At 38.6% G+C, this 16,410-nt stretch overlaps 1 protein-coding gene across 3 annotated transcripts in view; it reads left to right on the forward strand.

The window, feature by feature from the left end:
* The first annotated feature begins 338 nt into the window (after window positions 1-338).
* The window catches only part of LOC122145086 (zona pellucida sperm-binding protein 3-like), a 49,093-nt gene continuing 33,021 nt past the window's right edge, over window positions 339-16,410 (forward strand). For all 3 annotated transcript variants that reach the window (XM_042756924.1, XM_042756926.1, XM_042756925.1), the window contains exon 1: window positions 339-825. In XM_042756924.1, coding sequence (XP_042612858.1) covers window positions 418-825 — 408 coding nt within the window. In that variant the 5' untranslated portion in view covers window positions 339-417. The remainder of the gene's footprint in view (window positions 826-16,410) is intronic.

The raw sequence follows: 16,410 nt of genomic DNA on the forward strand, positions 1-16,410 counted from the left end.
AATGTGAAAAGATGCTTCTAAAAGATTTTTATAATCATTATTATAATAATTATACATTTGTATATATAGTAAATTACTGCTTGTCGAAATCACAATATGCAGACAAAAGTAACGTCAACATAAAAAAATAGACCAACTACATGTATAGCGGGACAGAGAAGGGAAGACGTATGAATGAAAAGAAAATTAAACTGACACATTTTCCTTTGTAACTTTGTGTAACGTTAAGTGGGAGGAGATTTTTTTAATCGTCACTTTAATTATTGCCCGACTTTCAGCAGTGCAACGCCTAATTAGCCCGTGATTATTGAACTGGTTTAAAAATGGGTTAATTGTTAATTTAAAGGCACAGAAGTGGGCCGGAAGTTTGCTAGGTGATGCGGGATTATAGCTTGCAAATTTGGTTCTCTAATTTAAATGAGGACGATGAAAGAAGGTTTAATCTTGCCACTTCTAATTCAGATTTTGACAGTAGAGTTTAGTGATGTGAGGGCATCTCCACTAAGCTCTGACCCCTATATACCTTATCCATCCGGTCGGTCGCAGATGAGTGAACCATTTCAAATCAAGCAGCCCTCGAATCAAATGAAAGAGTCACCTAGCAGACAGATCACACGAGTCAAAACCGTAGCCGTGATTTGTCACGAGAATTACATGGAGATTGCGATTAAGGCTGACCTCTTTGACGTTGGTCTACCTGTGGATGCTTCAGAGCTGCGGCTTGGGGCTGACAGTCAGTTCATTCCTTCTTGTAAAGTGAGCGCATTCTCCACTGACGAGTACATCATAGCAGCTGAGCTCACCGACTGTGGCACTCAACACTGGGTATGAGCAATTCATTGTTTTGGTAGATACGTATTTTGGGTCATATCTAGAAGGGAATATGCTTAATTCAGTGTGTTTGTAGTCTCCATTGAATGTAGAATGTGACAAGATAAAGACCCCTGTAGACCCCGTGGGTTGTTTTAATGTCCGTGGGTTTAAGCAACCCCAATAACGTGATATTTAGGCCCTAAAATGCGAATTTTTTTTTTTTTTTTTTTTTTTTTTTTTTTTTTTTTTAAACCAGGGGAACCCCACCAAATACTGTATTTCATCCGACCCCAATGCGATTTTGACCGGGGAACCCCCTCAAAATGTAATTGGGCTAGCTTTGAGTAGCAATTGGGCGGGTTTTGTTCGGTTTTGTTGTGAAAACCTGGCAACCAGGGGCGTTGCTAGACCTAAAGCTCTACTGGGGCACAGGCACCCATTACTTTTTCTATCACTTTTCTTGAAAGCCTGCTGTGTGCAAGAAATGTGCAACACAATGATGCACTGTACAAACTTCCATTGCTTAAACCACTATTACAATGCAACAATATGGATATTTAAAAATATTTAAGTATTTTTTTAACATACTTAATATGATCATTTACACTGTTTAAGGCATGAATGGCATTTTTAATTAAAATAAATAATTTGTACTACAGGTGGCACAGAAGAACACAAAAGTGGCTTTTATGTACATTTTGAGACATTTAATAGGTTCAGAGGTGGCATGAGTGCAATTAAATGCATGTGGAGATTGTTTTAAATATAAAATTGTGAATACATAAATATTCAATGATATAAATAACTGAAATTATATGTTAAAAATTAAACTAAATCTGCCAGCAGGTGGCAGCAATCACTGATTTTATCACTGAATCATTAATTAAATTGATTCGTTCGAATGGCTGATTCTTTCAGGAAGGAAGCAAGTAACTGTCTTTATGAATGGGTAATCATGAATCATGGGTTATCATAACTCCCTAGATTCCTTCCAGAACACACTTTCTTTCATGAATGAAACACCGCTGTGTTTGCAAGATGCACAGCAGTTCAGCTGTTACTTTTATTTGGAACTATTTTCGTTGATGAAATGGAGCAAAATCAGACAGTACTTGTTTATTGAACTGTTGTATTAAATCAAGATCACATTTGTAAACTCCCTTAATAACTATATACTATATATCTCCTTATTGCGATCTGTGGGCACACAAAAAATTAGATTGTGCGGGTGGGTTCTCAAGACTCCGAAGCATGTGCAAATTCATATATTCCATCATCTGTCATCACGTTATAAGTGCAGGAATGAGTAAAATTATTATTAATAGCTGCAATCCCACACTGAAATTCAAGTTCTGCTCTGTGTTCTCTGCTAATAACCCAACTGTTAATGATGCGAGCGGCGTTGTTGCCAGTGAGAAACTGCAGCCGTGGCGGGGATTATTTTTGGTGTGCCAGCAGAACAACAATGCGATGTTTATTTTCCCCTCATTTTTCCAATTGACGGAAATTTGTCGTAGCAACAACTTTAATCCCTGCATTTAGACCAGTTTTTTGCCATGATTATCAATGTAAATGAATACACTGACAAAGTAAATAAAATGAACGTGCCCCAGTAAAAGGCCCCTGCTGACAACCCTGCTAGCGATGTTCATTTCGGTTATTTTTCCTAACCGACACTTGTTAACCGATTATTAACCGTTAACCCACATGAATATTTTAAATTAGAATTAAATTAAATTAGAAAGGATCAGTGTCTGTGACCCATTAAAAATACTAACATTTGTTTCCCGGGGATTCATTTTACATTCGCATAAAGCAGCAAACAACAGAACATAAGGATTCACATGCATCACATCATGCACCTGCAGTGCTTCTGCAAGCGGAGAAAAACATAACAAAGCTAGGCTATACAGGGACGGACTGGGAGTGAAAAAAGGCCCAACGAAACTACAAACAGTCACTACAATATCACACTATTACAGCAATTCTGTTGCATTTATGGCAAATAACATCACAAAACCCATGGTGACCCTGCTGACAAAAACAACAGAAACCACCACAGAAATTCTAATGATTTCCACTAAAAATACCACTACAAACCATTAACTTTTAATCATTAAAATCATTAAATAATGGTATCATGTAGTGTGTTTTTTGGGACATATTACATTAGGAATTGTTTTTAACAAAAGCCACCAACAGAAGGAGACCAGTTACCAGTAGAGACCAACAGGCACCATTACAGTTTCCATTAAAACAATACAATTTCATTATAACCAGTAAAACCATTACAAATTATGTGATGGTTTCTATTATTATTTTTTTTTTAATCTATAGAAAAAGAGCAGAATGCAAAATGTATAATGACAATAATAAGCATAAACCTAGAATCTAGAAACCTGAAACAGAATTCTTCAATTTGAGTATCTCTCTCTCTCTCTGTTTCAATTAAGGTGTGCTTTATTGGCATGACAAAAACTGTACATTTGTATTGCCAAAGAAGTTGCAGCTAGGCTGCTTACAAATAGTGCACATGTATTAACAGAAATAAAAAGAATAATAGTAATAAAAATATATAAAGTATTAAGCATGTAGTGCAAGATGAAATAGTGTATGTAAGTGTATAAGTTAGAAATAAAATAAGATATAGTATTAGATTTACAGAGGCAAAATATACATCCAAGTAATATAATAGAGTAATAACATAATCTACATGTGCTGGAAACATCAGATCAGGGCAGGTTGAATGTTTTCTCTTCTTTGGTGACAGACAGACACATTGAGCAGCAAACACACAGCAGTTCTTGTTCTCCTAACAGATATGGCGATTTCTCCTGGTTCGAAAGGTTTTTAAATGTCTGATGGATCTGCTATATTTTACCATAGGACACTGTACGTATTAGGGGTGTAAATCAGATGGTTTGTTACGATACGATATGATATCGATTCTCATACCCAGCGATACGATATTTTCTGATACCTCAAATTCTACGATATGATTACGATTCGATTCGATACAGGAGTATATCGATCGATATATATCGATATTTTATATCTATTTCAAACAACCATCTACATTTTTATTAACTCACAAATGCAACCAAAATATATAACAAGAACATTTATCTGAAAATTTTACATTCTGTACCTCAGTTGGGACATTCACAACAAAAAAAATAGGCCTACACATTTTTTTAAATAATAAAGAAAATAAACAATTGGAAAAACAATTCTGGCTGCTACTATGGGCTCAGTGCTAAAAATATTTTCTACAGATAACCAAATTACAAGCAATAGCAGAAAATAACTACAATACAACAAAGACACAAGTTCAATAAACAGCGCTTTTCAGGTTTTTCAGCTGAGTCAAAAATAAATTTTCAGGTACGCTACAGAAATGTAATAGGCTAATCAAATGTAAAATAACTGCACAGTCTTCACTCTGTAAATTAAATATAGATGAATCATTTCTGATGTTATAACGGTTATTTAGTCAGGAGGAGTGAGTACTTGTACTATTTTTCTTTGACAGCATTAGATTTATTATTAGTTTGCTTTCACTTTAAGAACGAAGCAGGGATTTAATATACACACGCCTTTTCTTTCTCAACTGTTTACGTTAAGACATATGCCTAACGACTGTGTTTACTAGGATATTCTTCAGATGTGTGCGCTGAAAACTTCTCACACACAGCGCTCGACTGTTCCACCAACAATCCCGAGCGTTTTTTATGCTTCACCTTGTGCTTTCTTGTGCTAATTACAAAAATCTTGTGCTAATTACAAAAATCTTCAGCTCCATACCCTCATGGTACTCAAAGGTTGGGGGCAGCGCCATCTTGTGGTCAAAAGTTATGAAATTTAGATAAATGCTAATAACTTTTGTTTACATTAGCCTATTGTAATCGGACTGATGTTGATAGATTCTTTGCATCATGACAAGAACACAGATACCAATTTTACCAATATTGGCTGAACTTCCTGTCCACCATTTTGATTCATGTTGACAACCTACTTTTTCGAACTCCTCCTAGACCGTTGGTCCAATTTTCACCAAATTTGGCTCGGATCATCGTCAGACAAAGCTTGCAAAAGTTATGGATTTCGTGTTGCTACACGCAACGGTTTTCGTTTAGCACATGAACGAATTTGCTGGAAAGATGCCAAACTGCATCTGAGAGCTGTATCTCTGTAAAGGTTTGACATTTACACCAAACTTTGTATGTGCCGTTGTCACCTCACACTGACCACGGCACATCAATTTGGTAACAGCGCCACCTATTGGCAAAGAGTAATAAGCCATTCATTAACCTTTAATTATAAAATTTCCAAAAATGCTAATAACTTTTGATTGCATTAGGCTATTGAAATGAAACTGGTCTCAAAATATTCCTTGTGTCATGCCGACAACAGACATGTCAATTTTTTTTTTAGTAGGAAATCTGAACTCCCTGTCTGCCATTTTGATTTAAAATCCAACTTTTTCTAACTCCTCAACTGTTGGTCTGATTTTCACCAAAATCGAGGCAGATCATCTTCAGACTGTGCTGACAAAAAGTTATGCATTTCATGTCGATTGACAAAACCGTTTTCATACAGCACCGTTATAAATTTTAGGCATGGTGCCAGAATGGTTCGGAGGCTATATCTCTGCAAAGCTTTGACATATTTGTACCAAACTTTGTATGTCATTGTCACCTCACACTGACCATGCCACATCAATTTGGTAACAGCGCCACCTATTGGTCAAGAGTAATAAACCATTCATTAACTATTAATAATCACTTTTATAAAAATGCATTGTATTTTATTGCATTAGCCTATTGCAATGAAACTGGTCTCAAAATATTCCTTGGATTATGCCGACAACATAGATACCAAATATGCCAGAGTAAGCTGAACTTTCTTTCCGCCATTTTGATTTGTTGAAAACCTACTTTTTCGAACTCCTCATCAACGGTTGGTTCGATTTTTCACCAAAATCGAGCCAGATGATCTTCAGACTGCGCTGACAAAAAGTTATGGATTTTGTGTCAATGGACAAAACCGTTTTCGCATACCACAGCAATGAATTTGAGGCATGATGCCAAAATGACACTTGTAGCTGTATCTCTGCAGTGCTTTGGCATATTGACACTAAACTTTGTGTGTGTCATTGTCAACTCACACAGAACACACCACATCGATTTGATAACAGTGCCACCTATTGGTCACTTGATAAGCCAATAAATCGCACTACTAGAGGTTGTATTTATGATTTTTTCCGCCATTACAATCATCCTAAAATTGATTTTATTGCTCATTATTGCATTTGGTCTGATGCTCCATGCCATGCTTAGCTCCTCAACTTGCCGCTGGAGTGCTTGGCCCCGTAACTGCTGCTTGCAGCTATATTTTATTATTATTATTATTATTATTATTATTAGGGCCCGAGCATGATTTTTCCGCCATTACAATTACAATCATACTAAAATTGATTTTATTGCTGATTATTGCATTTGGTCTGATGCTCCATGCCATGCTTAGCTCCTCATCTTGCCACTGGAGTGCTTGGCCCCGTAATTGCTGCTTGCAGCTATATTTATTATTATTATTAATTATTATTATTAGGGCCCGAGCACCAGTGGTGCGAGGACCCTCTTGGAATTGCTCCTTTTATTATTAGGGCCCGAGCACCGATGGTGTGAGGACCCTCTTGTATCTGCTTCGTTTATTCTTCTCCAAAATGAATTACATTTTTGAGGGCCTAAACATGCTCGAAGTCATGAAACTTTGCACATGCGTCAGACCTGGTGAAAATTTACGTCTGATATAGGTTTCAGAAGAGGGGGTGTGGCAAAATGGCTCAACAGCGCCACCTATTCTAAAAAAAATCAGCAGCCCTCGAGCTGTGTTTCACGTACATGCACGAAAATTGGCACACATATGTAAAGCATCACACAAACTTCACATGTTTGATAAGACTCCTGACCTGAACAGATTGATATGCCTATATTCAGTTATAGTCATAGCCCCACCTACTGGCAACAGGAAGTGACATATTATACGCTATAACAAACTTCTCCGAGAAATTTTATGACATCAATTTTTTTTTCAGTCACTCTATTCTAAAGGCCTGTGTGACGTTAAATTTCGAAGATCTTGAGTTTTCGTTAAAGGGCGTGTCCATGGCGGCGTCACAAAGTTCAATGTCTCGCCATGGGAATAGAAGTTGTTGTAACTCGGACATAAAATGTCCGATCTTCCCCAAACTTCACATGTTTGAAAAAAGTCTTGGCCAGAACACATCTGAAGGTCAATATTCCACTATAATCATAGCGCCACCTGCTGGCAACCGGAAATGGCTTGTTTCACACTAACTTAAACATGCAATGTCCAATCTGCACCAAACTTCAAATATTTGGAAAGAGTCATGGCCTGAAGACATCTAAAGGCCAGTATTCAGTTATAATCATTGTGCCACCTGTTGGCAATAGGACACCTAATGCTTTATACTAACTCCAAAATTCCATGTTCAATCTGCACTAAATTTCATATGCATGATAAAAATGCTGGAATGAAGAATTTTACATGCCAAAATCCAGTTATAGTCATAGCACCACCAGCTGCCAGCAGGAAGATTGGCACATGTAAATGACTTTGACATATTCGTCTTATATTTACCAAATTAACCCTCTGGAGTCGATAAACGCGTATACCCGTTTTGAGGCATTTTCTCCTGATAACCCCGAAAAGAACTTTAATTACACTTTCAGTTTTGATCGTACAGATAAGAGCAATACATCAATTGAATCTGTAAAGGGTCTACTTTTATTTGTATCCACACATAATAACAACAAAACTTTGTGCATTTATAAAACAAAGAAAACAAACAAAGTGCGCTGTCTGCACCTTTGGTCTGCGGTGATCTTCATTCGGAAACGCGTCATTAAAATGAACTGTAACTCAGTGAATACTCAACACAGAGACATGAGATATATCTATAGAAAGCTTGACATGTCTACTTTTAAACTGCAATCAAAAAACAAATATTCTGTGATAAAGTAATCCATATGAAAACAACGCGATGTCCGTCTTTTACGTCTCCCTTCATTATATCTAATGCGACCAAGCCCACGCGCCGAGTGCGCTATTGTTATTATAATCTTGAAGCTCGCGCAGGTAACTGCCTTCATCAGAGCAAACAAAGCAGCGAGACTGTACTTCACGTTTTAAATGTTACTGTTCGCTTCACGCTGAGAGGAATAAGATTTGATTACCTCAGAAAGAAGAACGAAGCGGCTGACCCAGCAGAGATAAACATGAGTAAGTCTTTTTTTATTATTAATCTACTTGTATTAGTTTTCATATAACTTGTACACATTTTACTAGTTAGACTTTTTCCAGACTATAACTCCTGACTAAATGTGTAATCAGGTGAAACATTATGAAGTTTCATTTACATCATCTCAATGTTTCACGATGCCAGGATGTTTTTTTTTTTTTTTTTTTTATGTTCTATAACATGGAGACAGCAATTCTATATAAAAGTAATGAGTTATAATGTTGTTAGCTTAATGTCCGTAAGAATGATTAGACAAAACTTTACTGAGATAGGCTATTCTGTTCATATATATGAATATAGCCATATATGTTTATAACTATATAGGCCTTCACTCAAAGCATGCTTGTGTTTTCAAGAATGTAACTAAGCTTCTGTTCATCAATATCTGCTCTGGTGTAAATAATAATAATAATAATAATAATAATAATAATAATGATTGTGTTTAGTAAGCTGTAAATAACACTGACAATAAATGTTCTATGTGGTAATTGTTCTTTTTTTTTTTTCTCTGTAATTCTATAAATTACTAATAGTATCAGTGACCATCACAATAATGTTAATAATGCAGTTTATTTGCGTAAACAGCATGCTTGCTTTTTTTATTTCAGATAAATAATAACCTGTTGCAAAGCGAGCAATGCAAATAAGCAGCCCACTCAGGAATCTGGAACACAGCTAAGACCAAGCGAGGCACACACTCCCATTTCTTCAAAGTCTCTTCAAAAAAGTATGTCCTTCAGAGCACATAAACAATATACATTTTGGAAATGCCAGGTATGTGACATTCATTTATACATCAATACAGAAAGTTGCATTTGCTAAAGCAGTAATATTGTGAAATATTGTAAAGTTTAATATATTCCTGTGATCAAAGCTAAATTTTCAGCATCATTACTGCAGTCTTACTCCAAGTGTAACAATATACACTATACCATTTAAAAGCTGGGAGTCGGTATGTATATGTGTGTGTATGTATATATTTATTTATTTATTTATTTATTTTTATTTTTTTTTCTTTTTTTTTTTTTTTTTTTTTTTTTTTTTTTATATATATATATATCTTATTTAGCACACAAGTGATGATAAATACAATAATTATGTTAGAAACGATGCTGTTCTTTCAATTAATAAAAAAACCCATCTCTTTTCAAAATTTATAATAATAATAAATGTTTTCTTTTGAGTAACAAATCAGAATATTAGAATGATTTCTGAAAGATTGTGTGACTGAAGTAATGATGCTAAAAATTTAGCTTTGAAAGTCAGCTTTGATTGTTCCTAATAAACTGTTTAACTGCACTCGCAAGTTAAAAAAACTCTAAGCTACAAGCTCCAGGTTTGACAGTCTTGTGAACAAATGTTCTGTATGTGTTTTATGACCTTATTTCAGTGACTTCAAAATTGTAGTATTTTTACTAACCACGCATAAATGTTGTTTTCTTAAAAACACAATCATGTACATGCATGCTATTTACATATTATTGTAGCCCAGTTTGTACAGTGTTATTAGACTTTAGCCATGTATCTATTTTTAAGCAACTGAAAAAAGTACAAAAGTCAGGGGATGTCAATTTCTCCAGGCCCCCAAAACCCCCTAGACCTCAGAGGGTTAAAAGCATATATCTCGCCGTTCGCTGTTTTACTAAAGCCACCCACTGGCGGTGAGCCCGGGTGCGAGGACCCGTTCATCGCTGCTTGCAGCTTTAATTCTTCTCCTTCTACTTCTCCTTCGAAATTATTCTCTTTTTTGAGGGCCTAAACATGCTCTAAAACTCATGAAACTTTGCACACGCATCCAGAACTGGCGAAAATTTACATCTGATATAGGTTTCAGAAGTGGGTGTGGCAAAATGGCTCGATAGCGCCACCTGTTAAATTTCAATGGAGTGCGCCTCTTTCTGTATTTCACGTACATGCTTGAAAATCGGTACATACGTGTAACACACCATTACCTACAAAAAAGTCTCTTGGGACAAAATCCAAAATACAATACCCAGGAGGTTGTTTTGTATTTTTTATTTGATTTTTGTGCAGTTTTTGGTTTTTGTATTTGTTCGTACTTTGACAAACTCCTCCTACAGTTTTAATCGGATTATCTTCAAATTTGGTTAACGTCATCATAAGACCTTTGTGATGTTAAATTGCGAAGATTGAGTTTTCGTCAAGGGGTGTGTCCCTGGCGGCCTGACAAAGTTTGATGTTTCGCCGTGAAACAGGAAGTCGCTGTAACTCAGGCAAGCAATGTCCGATCTTCCCCAAACTTCACACGTGTGATAGGTGTTCTGTCCTGAACAAACACCCATGACCAAATTCAGTTATAGTTATAGCACCACCTGCTGCCAACAGGAAGAGTCATGTGTAACATTGTTATGGACTGCTTGCAAAATAATAAAAAGCATCAACAAGTGTTAAATAGGCTGGCAAAATTCTAGAAGCATGCTAAAACATGGTAGCAACACTTAGCTCAGTGTTAAAGCATGCTATTAATGCAGTGTTGCAGAACATTACTGTAATTCGTGCATACAATGTCCAATCTTCCTCAAACTTCACAAGTTTGATTAGAGCCCTGGCCTGAAGATATCTACATGCTCATTTGGTTATAGTTATAGCGCCACCTACTGGCAACAGGAAGTGACATGTTTTACACTTATGCACTATTAGCAACACAGTAAAATAGTGCCATTGTGTGCTAATCATGCTAGAAATACTCAAACATGCTAATGACACTTACTATGTGCTAAAGCATGCTATTAATACTATCAAACAGGAAGTTGTTGTAACTCAGGCAAGCAATGTCCGATCTGCCCCAAACTTCACATGTTTTATGAGTCCTGGCCTGAACACATCTCAAGGCCAATATTCAATTATTATTATAGCGCCACCTGCTGGCAACAGGAAATTACTCATTTTAAACTAACTTAAACATGAAATGTCTGATCTGCCCTAAACTTCACGTGTTTTATGAGTCCTGGTCTCAACAGATCTTAAGGCCAATATTTCAGTTATCATACCGCCACCTGCTGGCGAGAGGAAATTACTTGTTTTAAACTAACTTAGACAAGCAATATCCGGTCTGCCCAAAGTTCATGTTTGATATGGGTCCTGGCCTTAACTCATCTTTAGGCCAATATTTATTTAAAGTCTTAGCGCCACCTGCTGGCAACAGGAAATTACTTATTTTACGCTAACTTAAACATGCAATGTCTGATCTGCCCGGAACTTTGCATGTTAAATAAGATGTGCTGTTCAGATCTAGAAACACTAGTCATTAACTGCAAGCCGTTCTATTCGCCGCTGGAGTTTCACTCGTTCATTCTGGTGAGTGTGTACATTCCTCCGCAAGTGCACGTGAGCCTGGCTTTACAGAAACTTGCTGATCAGATCACAGAGACAGAACAACAACACCCGGACTCCATTTTAATCATTCTCGGGGACTTTAATAAAGCCAGTCTCTCCCGTGAACTGCCAAAATACAGACAGCATGTTATATGTCCCACAAGAGACAGTAATATATTGAATCACTGTTACTGTAACACTCTGTTCCACGAGCAACTTTGGGATGTTCTGATCACTGTCTCATTCATCTTATACCGACTTACAGGCAGAAACTAAAATCAGCTAAACCTGTATTAAGGACTGTAAGGAGATGGACTAATGAAGCAGAGCAGGATTTACAATCTTTTTTTGACCTCACTGTTTGAAGTGTTTTTGAATCTGCTGCCACCGATCTGGACGAACTCAAAGGGACTGTAACATCTCATATCAGTTTCTGTGAGGATTTGTGTATTCCTACCAGGACTCAACGAATTTACAACGACAAACCGTGGTTCACTGCAAAAATCAGACAGCTCCGTCAGGCCAAAGAAGATGCTTACAGGAAGGGGGACAATGTCTTGTATAAACAGGCTAAATGCACACTGGAAAAGGAGATCAAAGTGGCAAAGAGGAATTATTCTGAAAAAATAAGGACTCAGTTCACTTCCAACGACTCGGCATCAGTGTGGAAAATCTGAAACAGATCACCAATTACAAGACGCCACCCCTCCAGCACTGTGGAGAATCAATGACTGGCAGACGATCTGAACGAGTTTTACTGCAGGTTTGAAAGAACACCCATCACCTGCCCTGAACGTTTCTCCACACAACCGTTCACACCATTCACAACTCCTGCAACCCACCCTGAATGCCTCTCCAAACAACCGTTCACATCATTCACAACTCTTGCAACCCGTCCTGTACATCTCTCCAAACAACCGCCCTCACCATTCACACCTCCTGCATCCCCCCTCTCCCCCACACCTGCAATACAGATAAGCGAGGATGCAGTGCGCCAGGAAGCAGAAAAGGAAAAAAGCAGCAGGCCCAGACTGTTACACCAGCTTGTCTGAAATCCTGTGCTGACCAGCTGGCCCCCATCTTCACACAGGTCTTCAACAGATCACTGGAGCTGTGTGAAGTCCCTTCATGCTTCAAATGCTCCACCATCATCCCCATCCCAAAGAAATCCAAAATTACAGGACTAAATGACTATAGGCCTGTGGCTTTAACGTCTGTGGTCATGAAGTCATTTGAAAAACTGGTGCTGGCCCACCTGAAGGACATCACTGGACCCTTGCTGGATCCTCTTCAATTTGCCTACAGAGCAAACAGGTACATGTAAATGCAGTAAACATTGGACTGCATTATGTTCTGCAACACCTAGACAGACTGGGGACTTATGTGAGGATCCTGTTTGTGGACTTCAGCTCTGCCTTTAACAGGATCATCCCAAACCTTCTCCTGCCCAAACTAACTCAGCTCTCCGTGCCCACCTCCGTCTGTCAGTGGATCAACAGCTTCCTGACAGACAGGCAGCAGCTAGTGAGGCTGGGAAGATACACATCCAGCACCCGTACAATCAGCACTGGAGCACCCCAGGGCTGCATTCTCTCCCCAATGCTCTTCTCCCTGTACACTAACGATTGCACATCTAAGGACCCCTCTGTCAAGCTCCTGAAGTTTGCAGATGACCCCACACTCATCATCCTAATTCAGGACGGTGACGAGTCTGCTTACAGACAGGAGGTTAAAGAGCTGGCTGTCTGGTGTACTCTCAACAACCTGGAGCTTAACACGCTCAAAGTCAGTGGAGATGATCGTGGACTTCAGGAGAAACCCCCCTGCTCTCCCCCCCACTAACCATCATGAACAGCACTGTGACTGCAGTGGAGTCATTCAGGTTCCTGGACACCACTATCTCTCAGGACCTGAAGTGGGACATTCACATTGACTCCATTGTGAAAAAGGCCCAGCAGAGGTTGTACTTCCTTCGCCAGTTGAGGAAGTTTGACCTGCCACAGGAGCTGCTGAAACAGTTCTACTCCACCATCTTTGAATCCGTCCTCTGCACTTCAGTAACTGTCTGGTTCAGCTCTTCTTCTAAATCTGACCTCAGAAGATTACAGAGGGTAGTCCGGACTGCTGAGAGAATCATTGGTACAACCCTCCCTTCTATTCAAGAACTGTACTCATCCAGAGTGAGCAAAAGGGCTGGCAAAATCACTCTGGACCCCTCACATCCAGCACACTCCCTGTTTGAACTGTTGCCATCTGGTCAACGCTACAGATCTCTGAGCACCAGAACGACCAGACACAGGAACAGTTTCTTCCCCCAGGCAATCCATCTAATGAACACTTGATGATAACTGTGGAACACACTACACTATTTATATTTACAGACACATACACTTATTTATCTAACACACATACTTCGTGTACACTTAAATTTTTTTGCACATACCTGTTCATACATAACTGCTCATTGTAATATCTGCCATACATTACATTTACATTTAGTCATTTAGCAGACGCTTTTATCCAAAGCGACTTACAAATGAGGACAATGGAAGCAGTCAAAAACAACAAAAGAGCAATGATATATAAGTGCTATAACAAGTCTCAGTTAGTCTAAACACAGTATACGTAGCAAGGGCTTTTAAATAATATAATAAATAAAAAGAAAACAGATAGAATAGAAAAAGAATGGAGCAAGCTAGTGTTAGAGGTCTTTTTTTTTATAATTGTATAATAAATGAAAAGAAAATAGACAGAATACAAATAATTAAAAAGGTAGTTAGTTTTTTTTTTTTTTTTTTTTTTTTTTTATAGAATTAGAATAGTGAGTGAAAAAGTTAGAGGGTCAAATAAAGATGGAAGAGATGTGTTTTAAGCAGATTCTTAAAGATGGCTAAGGACTCAGCTGCTCGGATTGAGTTGGGCAGGTCATTCCACCAGGAGGGAACATTTAATTTAAAAGTCCGTAAAAGTGACTTTGTGCTTCTTTGGGATGGCACAATTAAGCGACGTTCACTTGCAGAACGCAAGCTTCTAGAGGGTACATAAGTCTGAAGTAATGAATTTAGGTAAATGGGGGCAGAGCCAGTGGTGGTTTTGTATGCAAACATCAATGCCTTGAATTTTATGCGAGAAGCTATTGGTAGCCAGTGCAAATTGATAAACAGAGGTGTGACGTGTATTCTTTTCGGCTCATTAAAAATTTAGCTTGCTGCCGCGTTCTGGATTAATTGTAAAGGCTTGATAGAACTGGCTGGAAGACCTGCCAAGAGAGCGTTGCAATAGTCTAGCCTGGACAGAACAAGAGCTTGAACAAGGAGTTGTGTAGCATGTTCAGAAAGAAAGGGCCTGATCTTCTTAATGTTGAATAAAGCAAATCTGCAGGAACGGACAGTTTTAGCAATGTGGTCTGAGAAAGTTAGCTGATCATCAATCATAACTCCAAGGTTTCTGGCTGTTTTTGAAGGAGTTATGGTTGATGTGCCTAACTTGATGGTGAAATTGTGATGAAACGATGGGTTTGCTGACCCACAAGCAGTTCTGTCTTGGCCAGGTTGAGTTGAAGATGATGGTCCTTCATCCAGCAAGAAATGTCTGTTAGACAAGCTGAGATGCGAGCAGCTACCGATAGATCATCAGGATGGAATGAGAGGTAGAGTTGAGTGTCATCAGCATAGCAATTGTATGAAAAGCCATGTTTCTGAATGACAGAACCTAATGATGCCATGTAGACAGAAGAGAAGTGGTCCAAGAACTGAGCCCTGAGGCACCCCAGTAGTTAGATGTTGCGACTTGGACACCTCACCTCTCCAAGATACTTTGAAGGACCTATCTGATAGGTAAGACTCAAACCACTGGAGTGCGGTTCCTGAGATGCCCTTTGTCAGTAGGGTTGACAGGAGGATCTGGTGATTAACCATGTCAAAATCAGCAGATAGATCAAGCAAGATAAGTATTGAAGATTTGGATTCCGCTCTTGCCAGTCTTAGGGCTTCAACAACTGAGAGCAAGGCAGTCTCAGTTGAATGTCCACTTCTGAAGCCAGATTGGTTGCTGTCAAGGAGGTTGTTCTGTGTGAGAAAGGTAGAGACTTGGTTGAATACAGCTCGTTCAAGTGTTTTTTGCAATGAAAGGACGAAGGGAAACTGGTCTGTAGTTCTCTAAAAGAGATGGGTTGAGGGTGGGTTTTTTAAGGAGTGGAGTTATACGAGCCTGTCTAAATGATGAGGGGAAAACACCTGTATGAAGGGATGTGTTAATGATGTGAGTGAGTGCAGGTACAACTGCAGGAGAAATGGCTTGAAGGAGATGAGATGGAATAGGATCAAGTGGACAAGTAGTAGGATGATTAGAAAGGATGAGTTTGGAGACTTCTGCCTCAGAGAGTGAAGAGAAGGATGTGAATGAGTGTATGTTTGTTTGTGAGATGTGCTTGATGGATTGTGGTGTGGAAATTGTGCACTGATGTTTTTAATTTTATTAATGAAAAACGTTGCAAAGTCGTCAGCTATTAGAGATGAAGCAGGAGGGGGAGGAGGAGGACAAAGGAGTGAGGAAAATGTTTTAAAAAGCATGCGAGAGTTAGACGAATTGTTAATTTTATGGTAGTATGTCTTTTTAGCAGTGGAGACATTAGCAGAAAAGGAAGAGAGGAGTGACTGATACACATTAAGGTCAGTAGTATTTTTGGATTTGCGCCACAACCTTTCAGCAGCTCTAAGCTTAGAACGGTGTTCGCGTAGAACATCAGATAACCAAGGGGCTGAAGGGGTGGTATGGGCTGGCCTGGAAGACAAGGGGCAAACAGTGTCTAAACAAGATGTAAGAGTGGAGCAGAAAGTATCAGTAGCACTGTTGGCATCAAAAGATGCTAACAGTTTAGGGGAAGGAAGCGAAGATGAAACCATTGCAGATAGCCGGGAGGGTGAGAGTGAGCGTAG

The sequence above is a fragment of the Cyprinus carpio genome, chromosome A5 (genome assembly GCF_018340385.1).
Source record: "Cyprinus carpio isolate SPL01 chromosome A5, ASM1834038v1, whole genome shotgun sequence".
Lineage (NCBI taxonomy): Eukaryota > Metazoa > Chordata > Actinopteri > Cypriniformes > Cyprinidae > Cyprinus > Cyprinus carpio.